Source organism: Suncus etruscus, chromosome 13 (assembly GCF_024139225.1).
Source record: "Suncus etruscus isolate mSunEtr1 chromosome 13, mSunEtr1.pri.cur, whole genome shotgun sequence".
NCBI classification, from domain to species: domain Eukaryota; kingdom Metazoa; phylum Chordata; class Mammalia; order Eulipotyphla; family Soricidae; genus Suncus; species Suncus etruscus.
The window spans coordinates 96,437,642-96,453,233 of NC_064860.1; the positions used below are offsets into that span (position 1 = coordinate 96,437,642).

General features: G+C 44.1%; 1 protein-coding gene across 1 annotated transcript in view; it reads right to left on the minus strand.

Annotated features, from left to right (window-relative positions):
- DSCAM (DS cell adhesion molecule) overlaps positions 1–15,592 on the minus strand; it is a 589,689-nt gene that overhangs the window by 80,241 nt on the left and 493,856 nt on the right. The window contains 3 exon segments of the mRNA XM_049785384.1: positions 3,764–3,897; positions 11,470–11,625; positions 14,565–14,711. Coding sequence (XP_049641341.1) covers positions 3,764–3,897; positions 11,470–11,625; positions 14,565–14,711 — 437 coding nt within the window.

A 15,592-nucleotide genomic window follows, 5' to 3' on the forward strand; every position in this document is an offset into this window, starting at 1 on the left:
CACCACGGACATAAATTGTGAGCTGCGCAGTGTCTGTTATATCTGTGCCCCCATCAAGAGCAACTGAGTATGCATCAAAACATTTGGCTTTCTCACACAGTTGATGATAAATGTCACTTGACATGTCAGAAATGCGCTCTGCCACAGTGTTGGCAGAAAGGCTGATTTTGCTAAACTGACCTTTCTTTTCCAGACAGATAATACTTGCAGCCTGTAACATGCATTTTTTTTTTAACAAACTCTCCTTCTGTGAATGGTTTCCCTGCCTAAGCAATCATCTCACTAACCATGTAACTAGCTTTGACTGATGCAACATTCTCTTTGGTTGCTTTCTTGAAGAAATCTTGTTGCCTCATTAGACATGCTTTAAGATTGGCAACCAGCTTGGCTCTCTCATTTCCTTGATATTTTGCACATTTCTCAGCATGTTTAGTTGAATAATGGCATTTCAAGTTGTATTCCTTGTGCACTGCAACTTTCTTTGAGCAAATAAGACATGTGGGGATGCCCCTGCGCTCAACAAAGAAATACTGTGTCTCCCACTTTTCCTGAAATTGTCTGTGCTTGTCATCAATCTTTCTCTTCACTGCAGGCTTTGATGAAGTCATGATGAAGGTATGACAAAATCTAATTTTGTGATAAACTTCTCTCCCTTCTCTCCTTTAGGCCTCTGAAAATGCAAGGGACAGCGGATGGGAGCAACGGAAATGATGTCTGTGCTAGGTGCCAAAGTATTCACGATTATTCGCTTACCGAATATTTGCAATAAAAAAACGCGTTAGGAAGAAAAAAATCGCAAAAAATTGCATTAAACATTTGCATATCCTGAACAGAACTGCTCGGGGTATGCGAATGTTTAATGCGATTTTTTTTCTTACTAATGCGATTTTTTATTACGATTAATGTGAATAATGCGATATTTGAAGGCCTGCCGCAGGCCACAAAATGTTGTATGGAGGGCCGCAAACGGCCTGCGGGCCACAAGTTTGAGACCCCTGGTCTAAAAGAATATAAAAGGAAGAGAGAGAGGGAGAAGAGAGAGGAAGAGAGAGAGAAGAGAGAAGAAAATTTCTACCTCAGAGGCAGGCAGGGGAGTGCGCAGGAGGGAAATGAGACATTGTTGGCAGAAAATGTGCCTGATGAATGGTGTTGGATATTGTATGACTGAAACTTAATCATGAAAAACTGTGTGAAAAAACCTACTGCATAATAAACCACATAACCATAGTGTTTAAATAAAGTAATTAAAAGTAAAGATGTGAGTGGGAAGAAGGAAAGGACTGCAAGAGAGAACACAAAGTTGACATAGCAAGTAAGGAAGAGATATAGAGACAGGCAAGAGAGATACGTGTTCACAAACTTGAAAAGGTGAGCCTGTTTTCTGCTCTGTGGGGTGGCACTGTGTCAGAGTGGACCTCAGCATCCAGCCTCTAACAGGGACTCCCTGGCCCAGCCATAGCCACGCCCTCTCCATGCACCATTGGCAGCTGGTCTGGAAAGCAGATTTCCATAGGTAAGAGTCACCTGTCTTAAGGAACCCAAGTGAGAAAGCCTCAGAAAAAAACATTCTCAAGACTAGCACAAGAAACTCCAAATCTAGAGGTGCAAAAGCTGGGCTCTAACCACAGAAGCACAACCCAATAATCTTCCACAGAAAAACATGCTGCAGTGAGCCATATTCTGGTCTTGTCTGAATGAAGGAATTTCCACTTTGGAGTTCCAACCTCTTCTACACTTGGGAAGATGCAGCACTTTGATGGAACAAGGAAGGAATCAAGCAATTTGGGGACAGCACTCAGCCTTCATAGGAAGATAATTCTGACTGCTGTTAAGCCATAGATGGATGAATATTGACTGCACAGACTGTCACAAGCTGGACCCCCCCCCCCAAGACAAACATTCTGTGCCCTCACCTCTTTGACCAAACCAGAGCCATCCTTCCAATCACTGGAACAGAGCAGGGTAGTTGGGTCCAGTGGCTGAGGTTGGGAGAGTAGGGAGAGAGCATATCTCAGGCTTCAGGATAGTGGTGGGTAGAAAACTCACAGGCAGTCAGGCTTCAGGAGATATCTTTATTCAGCCCTGGCCAACATGTGTGGCTTCTTTCATAACCTTTTACGCTGGATCTCTACTCAGCCCTGCATTTACCTTGTTTCTCAGCCATCTTTTCTCTTCCTGCTTTCTCTCTTGCAGAAAAGTGATGTTTTTTGGAAAAGGCTGATATGTTAATTTTACACTTTAAACTTTGTTGCTATGGGAATATTACCTGCCTTTGGCTAAAGGCAAAGCCAGGAAAACAAAGGATAACCTATGCTCTTTTGTTTTGATTTGTTTTAAGAAAAAAAGGGGCAGATGTTACCCCATCCCCCATTCTTTCTGTGTAACCTTACCTACAAGAAAGACCTGCCCATTTCTGGGCGGGGTTTGGTGGGCTACGAAAGGTTTGACCTGGAAGAGATTTGGAAGGAGGAGTTTGGAGAAAGATTGAGCCAGGAAGATGGATGGAGAGGAGATGGCTGAGGGACAAGGTACAATGCAGGGCTGAAGAGGGATCCAGCATAAAAGGTTTATAGGCCACACATGCGGTGGCTAGGGCATGAATAAAGCTGATGTCTCCTGGAACCTCTCTGAGGAAAATTTCACTGCTTCCTGAAACTGTGGACCTACCAGCTGAAGGGGGTTGCAGCAATACGTGGTCCTGGGCTGGAGGAAAAAGGCTTCTCATCCCTCTATCACCATCCACCACCATCCAAGTCCATCTAAAGGGCTTATATTCAACACAGGAGAATGGGGGATGACTCTGAAGACCACACTAGAGTGGCCTTGGAAGTCTGCAACACCTGGGGACTAAAGCAGCACCACATCCTCAGGCTTTGACACTGAACCCTCAACCTGGTTGACCCATTATTGCCAAGAGGTGCTCTCGTTCCTCCCAAATATCATTCTAGTGACCCTCTAAAAATGGGAACATTTCTTGTTTCACATGTTTGACCATGATTCAAACAAAATCAATTTGTGCAATCAATTCCCTAATCCTTATTGCAGGCTGAGGTGTCATTTCATACAGGTGTGGACAAAGCTAAGGAAGGGCTAGGCAGGGTGCCTGTGCATGGGCTCAGGACCTTATCCACATTTCCCAAAGACCAGCCACCTTCTGAAGGAACACTGTTTGATTTCCCCCACAACTTCTCCATGACACATCTGCAGACTAAGGAATAGCATGATGTCTTTCAAGACCACAAATACTCCCTAAAATGCTCCAAATCCTAAATCTTGATTTCTCTTTCATGAAGGAAATTAGCAGGTAGAAAATGCCAGGGTCTCTTGCAAGGACCCTCTTGACTAGTTCACTCTAAAGAAATGGTTTCTGGACTCCATACTAATGGAAACAGAGCAGACACATGAGATGGAAGTTGAAAGGTACCCATTGGATTGACCTTTCCTAAGAAGCCCAACAGCCAAATCAATAAGTGGCACCCACCAGCCATTGACTATGGCATGATCAGGTTCTCTGGCCTTGGCTTTTTCTCTGTCAAGCTGGCAGTACAATGGGATCATGCCATTCTAGCAAGAATCATCATCGACCATATCAAACCCATAACATGATTAGTCTTTTCCAACCAAATGCAAATGAGATCATGGCTGTGTGTGTATTTGGAAACATCAGGGCAACATCGGAAAAAAACCACATCCCGGAACATTGGCCCATGGACAGGAAGAAAGGGAAGGGGTGTGGGGAGATAGAGATTATTCAGTGACTTACCGTGGGGTAGGGATGGGAGCAGAAGACGGTGTACTTCCGGATGATGCCATTGAGCTTGAGAGGAGGCAGCCAAGACACAAAGACCATAGAGGCAGAGGCGGCTGCTGCCTTGACGCCAGCAGGTGGACCTGGAACTAGAAGAGCCGGAAGTTCAGTCCCCCCCACAATGAACCTCAGCAGCTCCTCTTTCTCTCATGGCACCCCACATGTATGGCCTAAGTTCAGTTCTCCACCCCCGGCTTCCATTCTCCAACAGCCCTGCTTCAGAGCCAAGCCTGCAGGTGGATCTAGCCAGGCTCCCTCTTTCCTGATGAACTCCCTTAGTTATTTTCCAATCATTCATCCTCCTCCTTTGGGCAGCTGTTAATTCCCACTGATGCTACTTGTTGGCCGAATTCAGCAGTTCAATTCAGAGTTCTACCCTGCTGCAAAACCTTTTTTTGGGGTCTCACACCAAAGGATGGAGAAAGACCCCTGGGATTAAGTTAACCTGATTCTGAAAGGGATCCGTGAGTGACTTTTGTTTTGTTTTGTTTTGGGGCCACACCAAGTGCTGCCCAGGGGTTACTCCTGGTCAGGGACCATATGGATGCTGGGGATTGAACTTGGGTTGACTGTGTGAAAGGCAAATGTCCTCCCCACTGTGCTATGGCTCAGCTCCGTGAGTGATTCTTGATAAGAACTGGCTCAACCAAGTGTCTGTTTCCTGAAAAATTGACTTCTCAACCCATCCATACTCAGGAATTCTGGCCTCTGAATCTCTCATTTCAACTTTAGGGTTTGGCTCTGAGAGGGCTGCAGACATAATTATTAGGTTTCTTATATTAGGGATATTGGGCTTAAGAAGGTCGGGCAGCAGTGACATCTCATCCTAACCTCCAGTATATGGTGATGGCACATCTAGGGGATCAGGACAGGTACAGAAAAGCTTTTCTTGGCTTTTGTTTTAGCTTGGGGGAACCTACAGATGCTTAGATGTTACTCCAGGTTCTGTTCTCAGAAATTACTCCTGAAAGTGCTCAGAGAACCATATGGGATGTCAGGGATTGAACCTAGGTTGGCCACATGCAAGGCAAATGCCCTATATGCTGTATGATTGTTCTGGTCCCCTCCTCCCCCTCCCGCCACACACAGACTTTTTTCTGAGCATAGTTCTGTGTGCCAAGATTTCTAGCTGGTAACAGATAAATAATTCCCCTCTGTGAATCCTTGAGAAGACAGAACATGCTGTCAACAATATTTGACATTATTTGAACTAGTACACACCTCACTATTCTCTATTTGTTTTCCAGGTTGCAGAGTTGATGGCTTGGGGAGGAGAGGACAGAGGGAGGAATAAGATGAAAAGAGCATTGACTTTTCTTCAAGAGAAGTTTCTAGGCTCTGGTTTTACTTTTACTAGTCTAATTTGAGTCCTTCCATGGAACCCTGGGCCATTAAGCCAAAGTTAGTCTCTTGTTTCCCCTGGGAGGAATCATAGAGCCTCCTTCTCCAACAGCTGAACTGCTCGGAATATTTCTGGAGTTGACAATGGTCTCATGATAGTTACCTCCACCCCTCTATGTCCAAACTACTTAATTCTAGTGAGAGCTGATATTGGTTCACAATGGAAATTTGTAGTCTCGGTGTCAGTTTTGGTAAAGTCTCCCTGAGAGCAGCAAGTCTGGAAATGGGGGAGTACATGCACACAGGATGGAATCTGGGTTCTGAAGTTCTAGGAGAAGGTGCCATTGCCCTGAGTATAGGGGTTGTGGAATTCAGTTTCCCAAGGATATGGCATTGACCAAGTTGTCAATATATTGAGACAGAGTCTCTGGGGTTCCCTCTGAGTGCCAAGGGGACAGTGGATGGATGGCCCAGATTGCCAAAAGTCTCCAATCAACTATGTTGACTCTTCCCGACCATCTCTTTTCCAGGAAACTAGCTGCTTTGGCAACAGTGAGCTGAGGGCTGGTTCCATAGAAGTCCTACATATTTCCCTGAATGCATCAAATGTTCCCAAGAAAATTCGTTCAAAAGGAAGCATTCTCTATGGCTAATGTTGGCACGACTTTGGAAACTCTATGTTTAGCTATTGTTCTATCTTTTTAATACCCAACTATGCTTTACATTAGAGACCACTGAGAAAAATGGAATATATGTCAAAATTCAAGATAAAGTGTTGAAAAATTTAAGCAAAGATATTGTTACCTCACAGTTATATGCTTTTACTCAATTCACAAAATTCTTTATAGAAAGTGTATATGATTCTTGATAAAAAGCATTCATGGAATAAAAGGTAACAGAGGACTCTAATATATTTATTCAACACTTTAAAAATCACTTGATTAAATAATGATTATAACATGAATATATATTTATATAATTTAAGTGAAAATTAAATGTTTAAGGTATATTGTGTGGTCACTAAAATTTAGTGATCCCTGGCTTTCACAGATTATTTCCACTAATTGTCGATCATACAAAATTTTGTTACTGGTCATCATTAATTGTTAGACTATTATTGATGTATAAATCCCCCTATGGCTCCTTAATCACTGATTTGTGATCTAATTTTTTCAACCTTTTCTTCTATGGCTATTAGAATTCCTGTATACAACAAAGTAACATTAACTACATAAAAACTTTGAGGTGGAAGATATTCTGGACAAGTTCAATTCTTCTTTCAGCCAATATTTTACAAGAATTTAACATTTTAATTCTCATTTTTATCACAGAACAGTGGTCAAATGCGTGAGCTATGTAACTTACTGCTGATCTTTGTCCAGTTCTCCCACCAAGTACCATTTGTTGGGCAAGTTCAGTAACTTCAGTAACTTCTCTAAGACTTGACCTCAATAGTAAACTTATTGATACCCCTTTTAGGATTGTATGTGATTCTTTCAATGCTCATGAACTCATTTGGGCCAAAGAGAAGTGTCTGGAACTGTGTGTGCTTCGAGGCAGTTCCCCCAAGTGCTGTTGTTGGGGGCCCTTGACATTTCTACTTCTGACTTCTTCATGATCATAGGTCCAGACTCAGAGACCCTCAAGTGGGGGCGTTGAACACTTTTTGAGTTCCTGGACATGTGATTGCTACTCCTGACCCAGGCCCTTGACACAGGTGGAGCCAGGCCTAGAACCATCTTTGTAGCATCTTTCCTGCTTTCTGTCTATCTCCTGCAACTCTGGCTCATCTCTGGGGTCCACTCAATACACCTCCTGCTACCACCTTTCACAACAACCTAGACACTTCTTTTTCATTGGTCACAAGTCCATTCAGGAGAGGCTGGGTTCATCCTGGGCCACTTACCAGCCTGCAAGCCATTTGCCCACTCGGTTCTGTGTCAGACAAAGGCCAGTGTGTGGAATACATGAGACCAGAGGGACCCATGGTCATTGGATGGAACTTCCATTTCTAGGAAAACAACACTCAGTGGCCCCCTGAAAAGTCTACCCTCTTCGGGTAGATAGATAAATCACCTCATCAATGTCAACAAAGCTACAACAAACCATCCTGGATCATTTCAGTGCCCCTGGGTGAGGGATGGGATTGCCCACCTGGAGAAAGATTGTTCTAGATCCTCAAGGCAAACATTCTCAGGGTGAGGGGAAAGACATGCTCAGCCACAAAAGGGCAGGTGAAACCCTTACATGGCCTAAGTATCCTGTCTTCTGAGGTGTGTGACTGGGCCATCGTTCCTTTTGAAAGTGGGTGGCAGACTCTCCCATGACCCAGGACATTATGTGGTGATGGTGATGGAATGAGGCAGGCATTACCAAGGTCTGGACATAAATGGGTAAACCAGGCTTAGACCAATGAGGTCCAAAGAAGGCCTGAAGATCTGAGGTGGGAAAGCTAGTGAGCTTTGAAGCAGTAGTGGCCTCTCCCTTGTTGGCCTTGCAGAAGTGAACTACCACACATCTATGTTGATAGGAAGACTGCTGAGAGCTTAGGAGATCTGGGCTCTCCCCCACTAGCACCCTGGTCCTGTGATATTCAGGAGAGGAACCACTCAGGAGAGCCAACCCAGCCACATATAGATTCTCCCTATGAGAACCTCAATGATATATATGGACCCAGGAATATGTATTTTTTATTTTTTGGGACATGCCCAGTGGTGTTCAGGGGTTACTACTGGCTTTGCACTCAGAAATCCTTCCTGAAAGGCTCAGGGGACCATATGAGATGGGGATCGCACCTGGGTTGGCCATGTGCAAGGCAAGTGCCTTACCTGCTGTGCTATCATATTTCTGTTGTGCTAGAAATTTGTTCATGGCTGTAAAGTATGTATGTATGTGTCTATATTGTATCATTCTATCATCAATGTATTTATCAATTATTATGAATGTCTCTACCTACTTACCTATTTTTATATCTTACCTCAAGAGTTCTCATTGAGACTGAAAAATTTCAGGCAATTTGTATCAAATAGGTCAATTACAAATTAATCCTTCAAAAGTAGAAGTTTTGTGTCAATTCTCAATTCTATTTATTTTACTATTTTATTTCTATTATTATTATTATTATTATTATTTGTTTTTTGTTTTAGGGTCACACCCGCAGTGCTCAGGGGTTATTCCTGGCTCTACGCTCAGAAATTGCTCCTGGCAGGTTCGGGGGACCCTATGGGATGCCTGGATTCGAACCACTGTCCTTCTGCATGTAAGGCAAATGCCTTACCTCCATGCTATCTCTCCGGCTCATTTTATTACTTTTATATTTTATTCTATTTTTACCTTCTATACCAGCAAGTAAAATTTTGCTTTTAAGATGATGTTTGATCTAAAATTCCAGGGGCCTTAACACTGGGACACTGGCTGTGTCTGGATATAAGGTCTCTTTCCAGACTTGTTGATGCAACGTTATTATTTTACTTAGGGAAATATGAACAAACATTTAACTGAATTCTGTGTCTGGGATAGTGCCTGGTGGATAGAGAACTTAATCAATGACAGCAATTGGTATTGCGTTAGAAATCTAACTACACCTTTACATAATATAATTAAAGTTAGAAGTGTAATCCCAAATCCAACCTTTTTCAGATCTTATTTGGAGGTAAATATACACAAAATCTATAGTCTCTGACTAAACAAGAATTCCTTCTGTGAGAACTAGCCTTTGTTCCTTCTTTCAGGAAATCCCCAAGTTGTAGTTGCTTCTAGAAAATAGTCAAATTTTTCTTTATGGTGATGTCTCCATCATTGGCTGGAACAAATATTCACGGTTGAAAAATTAACAAATTTTCAGATAAGTATGGGAGATGATTGAGCCAGGTTTTCTCTTTCCTGCTCTGTTTTATTTTTAAAATGTTGATTTGCCCAAATAATGACTGGCATTCTATTCTGCATAACACTGTTCTATACCTCAACACAAATGGAATTCTTCCATTTGGAATTCTCTGGGACAACTGGCAACCCTAAGGCTGACCTTTTGGTTTATAACATCAGAAGAGAATCATGACTACACATAGATAAGTGGTGAACAGCTGATTGACAAACTAGACTTTGGGACTTAGGGACAAGTTTGGAGACAGAAGCCATCATTTATAAAACCAGAGGATTGAGAAAGCATTGATCGTCAACTTTCCAGTCATTACAGAGCGCTGGCAATCCTTTCTTCTTCATTAGATTCCTGAACTCATCCTCTGAAATATGAGGGTGTCTAAATTTATGTTGCTGATCAATTTTCTCTTTAAATAATAATTCCCGTGACATCTGTGTTATCACTTAGCAATGCAAAGGCATGTTCTACCCCCGCTCTGAAGGTGTGGAGATCAGATAATCAAATATCTCCTGTCAGGAGCATCCCATCTGTCTTGAGACCCAGATTCTGTGCTGTCTCATCCTGATGGGGGACTCAAGTAGGAAAGGTGTCCAACACCTCATGGCAGCTGGTGAAAGAACCTGAGTTGACATATTGGAAATGAGCTCAAGACAGAGACCATAGCACTCTCTACTCATGGATGATGCCTTGTAGAATTGCTTTGAGACCTGAGATTTCTCCTAAATCTGTGGATTCCTTTGGAGAGTTTATCAGACATACATTCCTGGGGAAACTTGTTTGCCTATTCTAGAAGCATGAAGGCTGCTAGAGTCCTATGTGCATGTGCACTAGAATGAGAGAGGCTGAAGAGAGTGATGATGAGAGGTGAGGGATGGGGAACATGCTGCTATGGGACAAGCTGGGCTTGAGAACAGAGAGGGAGGTACTTCGAGACCACCAGCTCAGAATAGCTGGTCCAGGCCTCTGAGGACAGTCTCTAGCTTGACTCCCATGGGACAGAACAGGTCACTGGGACATCTCTGACAGTCATAAGAAGGGGATAGGACATCTCTCATGCTACCAGCTTCCTGGGGAAAAAGTTATGGACAATCTGGATGGTCCCTTATGGGTGTCCATCAGACATGGTGGTTTCTACCTTTTGGAGCTAGAGACCACTTTTTCCTCTTGATTTTTTGAATTTTTGATTTCCCTTTGGAATTCAAAATGTGTTTTGCAAACAGGCCAGACATGGCCCCTCAGAGTTTCTCTTAAAATAATATAGAAAAATCTATCTCTCTGCAAATTTGAGCCAAAGTCACCTATCTAAGGTGACAGCAAGAATTAATGGTTTGAAATGGAATAACTCAGAATGTAAGTTGCACTCAATGAGTAAATTCTTTTTTTCTAGGTATTACTAGTTTTTAACTTGGGAGGGGTAATTTGGCTCACACCCAGCAAGTCCAGATTCTGTGCTCAGGGGTTGTTCCAGGCAGTTCTTAGGGGACCATTTGAGGTACTAGGAATTCAACCTGGACTGGTCATATGCAAGGCCTTCAGGAACTCCTGTCTTATCTTTCTGCTCCTAAAAATATTTAAAGAGACTTTTAAATCTTTTCCTGAAAAAGTTATAGTTTTAAAATTCAGAGGGAACAAAACTTTAACATTTTACTTAGGGGGCAGAGTGATAGTACAATAGGTTGTGTGTCTGCCTTGCATGCAGCTGACCTAAGTTCGATCCCCGACATCCCATATAATACCTTTGAGCCAACCAGGAGTGATCCCTGAATGTAGTACTAGGAGTTAAGTCCTGATCACCAAGAAACAAACAAAATTGACTTATTACAGTTTATGTCATACAGTTATAAGGGTTGATATTTGTGGTTTTGAAGTACAAAGTTACTGCCCTTCACTTCCAGCAGAAACCTAATTCCCTCTACCAAGATCTCCATGACACTTGGAGTTCACCTCATCACCCCCTTCTCCAGAAACAGACTTTTCAAAATGAACACAAAGCCCTCAAAATATAGACTTGTCTGAGGGTGATTCAAAAGCTGCACGAGGCACCTATGACGTAAACCGTGGCCTAATTTCCAACTGACAGGCTGGATACAATCAAAGCTTCACACTCAATGGTTAATGAGTTGCTGAAATTACTCTCTTTGTTACAGAGGGGGTATGGCGAGTCATACAGCTCTAGGATAAAAGGTTTAAAGCAATACTTGGCAAAAAAAAATTAAAAGTCAAAATATAAAGGAGAAAAATTATAGGGGGAGAGTAGAAGAATGGGTTGGTCCAAAAAAGGTGCCACAGGAAGTCAAGGTCTTAACTGCGCTGGAATTCAGGGTGCCAGCCAGAGGTGTTGGGTGGACCGTGGCCAGAAATAGTCAGGAAAAATGCTGTGAGCTCCCAATAAAAGCAGTGATGGCTGCTGGCCCTGAGCCCCCACAGCTCTGCTTCTCACCATCCTCCTTGGTGCGGGTGAAGATCTGCTCACTGCGAACGCCATCGCCCGCCCTGGTGAAGGCCAGCACCTGGATGCTGTAGTTGGTGTATTTCTCCAGCCCATCAAGCTCCAGGGACGGCTGTGTGGTGGTCACGTTCTTGATCTCACCTAGTTCTGGAAGACAAGAAACAGCAAGTGGGCATGGTGATGTATTGTGGCCCTGCAGTCCAGGCACTGGGGCCCCACTTCCTTCTGCCTCACCCTGAGTTGATGCAAAGGAAAAGAAACGGGTTTCTTATAATACGGTTCATGACAGAATGGGGACAAGATCACCTCCCCCCAAATGGCTGTATGTTGGAACCCTCTGACATTGTTCCAAAATTGCCTGGCAGGTGGAACCCCACAGAGCAACTGTTCTGGGTGTTGGGGGGGGACTTTGTAGAGCAGCTGTTTTGGGAAACCTCACAGAGCAACTGCTTCAGGGATTCTCCTTGAGGTAAAAGCTTTGGAGACTCCACTGCAGAGATGGGGAAGGACAACATAAAGAGAGGAGCCATCACCCCATGATTAATGGTCACTCTCACGCTTGACTCCTGGCCATCTCTCCTCCCTCAAGAGAGGGAAGACATTAATGGGATGAGAGCTCGGGTGAATGAGATGCCTGATGACCGTGTGACCATTCTTATCATCCATCATGATGTTATTTAGATACCCTAAACCCCAATTTTTATTCTCAACTTCTCCCTGGAGCCTCACATCCCTCTGATCAATCTTTTATATATTTTATGTCGCTGGCCTTATCACCCTTCATGTATATCAGTTCTTCTTGCCCTATGTAAGCACTGTTAGGTTGAACTAAAATGTCTCTGGTCATCAGCCTGGGACCTGTTCTTTCCCTGTTCTGTCACCAACTAGGGGGAATATCCTCAGTCCTGAACACATTGTCTTCACAATGTGTTGACCACTGCTGATTGACTGGGTAGAAACAGCCACAGAAAACTGGGTGCTGAGCATAGGGGTGGAGGATGACAATCATTCAGTGAGCTCCAAGTTCCATGTTATCAATACCAGCATGGACCACCACCTCTAAGAGATAAAATTGGGGAGTGTAGAGCACTCATTGTCCCTATTTTGAACTGCCAAGAAATATGGCCACTCCCGAAAGGGGAGTTTTGCAGTTTTCAAACTATAAACTTACGTCCATGTATTTTTAAGTTGCTAACTTCTTCGACAGCTGAGCTAAGGAGAAGGTTGGGGGGGGGCACACATGCCTCCCTTTACCTTGGATGCACCCCTCAGTGTTTCTGCTTAAGTGACAGGCTCATGTGTCAGAAAGTAGGCTAAAAATGAGCTTTGCTGGAGTGGGATCAGCTAAGAATGCAAGGAGCTAGAGTGAGTGCACCGTGCTCAGTGCGGGCAAGTGTAGGACATGGAGCAAGGTGGGGAATAAGACATGCATGCTCTGGGGCTGCCATGGAGGAGTCCGAGTGAGGGAGAGGGCCCCAGCTTGGCTCAGGGGGAAGTCAGGTACTCCTTCTTTCTGCTTGCCCCACCTGAGCTGGGAGTTCAGAGAGGTGGAGTTCAGAGAGAGAGTCCTGGGGAAAGGGAGGGCCTTGATAGAGATCCCTATAGAAGGCAGAAGGTCTAGCTGGTGGGCCCAGATACCAGTCTGGCCCCATGTACCCCTGTTCATTCACTGCGCTGACCCAACCATTCTGCTAATCCTTGACCCACCCATTTCTTACACAGACCCAGGCAGAGAGGGGTTCCGTGCTGGGCTCTCACCCCTGGCCCTAACCATGGTGCCCATGACCTCCACTCCTTGTAGCTGCCCCAGAACTGCCACATAGACCGGAGTAACTGGGTCTTCTCCTGAGCTCAGTCTTTTTGGTTTGTTCTAAAAGATGGCAACAGAGTCTAAAGTGGAGCAGTTGACACTCGAGTCACTGAGACAACTGTGGACCCAACTGTATTAAAGTTTCTATCATCACAATTCCATTCACACTCCTTCCCATCACATCAGTCTGATAGATCGACATTCACATGCCTTCGTTTATACCACCACACATTGATTCACACATACTATTATCCACCTACTCAGAAACACCCAACACACCTTTACTTACACACACTCGCTTTTACGTGTACCCACACTCTTACCTTCATCACACAATCAGAATTCCACTTTATTATCCTCAAGAAACCAATTCAAAGAACCCTGAACTGATGAGTATCATTTCAAGTCTTATCCAAGACACACAGGAAGAGATGAACACCAAGAAAGAACAGAGGAGGAGAAGATGAGAAGGGGAAAGGAAGAAGAGAAAGGAAGAGGAGAGGAGGAAAAAGAGGATAAGGAGGAAGAAAAGACAGAAGTAGAGGAGGATGCAGATCATGAAGAGGAAGGGAAACAGAAAGAGGAAGGGAAGGGGGAAGAAAAAGAGGAAGAGGAGAGAAGAAAGAGGAGGAGGGAGAATAAGGAAGGGAAAATATGAATAAAGTGGAAGAGGAGGAGAGAAAAGGAGGAGGAGGAAGAGGAGAAGAAAAGGAGAAAGAGGAGATAGAAGAGGAAGAAGGTAAGGAGAATAAGGAGGAAGAGGAAAGGAGGAAGATAGAAAGAAAAGGAGGAAGAGGAGTAGGGAGAAAAGGAAGAGGAAAAGGCGGATAAGTGGGGAGAAGGAAGAGAGGAACAAGGAGGATGAACAGGAAGAGAGAAGACAAAAATTTGGGATCCCCTAGGGCCTAGGAGTTAAGAAATTACACTCCTCTCAAATGCTCCTGAATTCCCCTTAAAAGCCTTACAGTTCAATTAAAGAAGTCTCATCTGGGCTCAGTCAAGAGGGAGGAAGAAGACAGCCTGTAGGGCGCACACCCCACAGAACATTCTAGAAACATCCTATTTTGTGCTGCCCTCAGAGAGAAGCTTGAATGACACTCCTTATCAGGAACACACCTCTGTCTACATTGCTTCTTAAGCTTCCTCTGCTATAATCATCTGCCTGCTCTCAATTGGGCGAAAGGACATGGGATTGATGCTCATTGCAAAGAGGCTTTGCCATGTGCTGAACCCCACCGAGATTGGCCAGTTCCCCAAGACACTATGCTTCTCTCACCTCCATCCATGAGGTTGGCCCAGTAGATGACTCTGAAGCCCTGGAGAATCCCATTCAAGGCCTCCTTGGAGAGCGTGGACCATGAGATGGAAATGCTTTCTGGTGAGGTTGCGATGGCTTGGACGTTTTCAGGGGGATAACTTGGCACTGGAATAAGGATGAGCTTGGTTAGTCATGATGGTGAATGATTTTTATTAACAAAACAACAGTGAGTAAATCACATTAGGCCAACCATCCTTATTTGATGTGCAAGTGAATGTGGCCAACCAGTGTTTGATCTCCAGCAACTAGCAGGAGTGGTCCCTGGGCACTGAAGGCAGGAATAAATCTGATCATGGCTGGGCATGCCCCTCTCTTACAAAAATAGAAATGTGGACGCTGCCCCTCAAAATAAGGACTGACAAAGATCTATATGATATAAACAGCAGAATATCAAGAACTTATGCCTCTATCCTGCAAGATGATGATGCCTCTGTTTCTTCCAGTTCAGTAGCTTCATCTTTTTGGTGAAGACCTCCCTAGCATGTAGAGTTACATCCAGCAGTACTGAGGAAGGAAGGCAACACTCCAGGGATTGAATTTAGATCACCCACTGAGCTTGGTCACAACTTGGCCCTGAGTAGATAGATGCTCTGCAGATGTGTGTAACACTGGTCCTAGCTTGATAATCTGCCCTGAACCAGGTGCCATGCAAGATACATTTAAGAGTGTTGTTCTGACTGAAAAGTTAAGAACAATCTCTTGGGGCCAAAGCACTACAGCAGGGAGTACATTTGTCTTGCATTCAGTCAACCAGGGTTTGATCTTCAGCTTCCCAAAGGGTCTCTGGAGCCTGCCAGGAGTGATTCTTGAGTTCAAAGCCAGGAATAAACTTTGAGCACCACAAGGTGTTGCTCACCCAAACTAAACTAAATAAAAAAGAGCGATCTTTTTTGGGGGTATGGGGCCCCCAAGTGGTGTATAGGGGCATGCACTTGCAGTGAAACTAGGTTGACTGGCCTGGTGGTTCAGTGTCTGGGCCTGAGAAT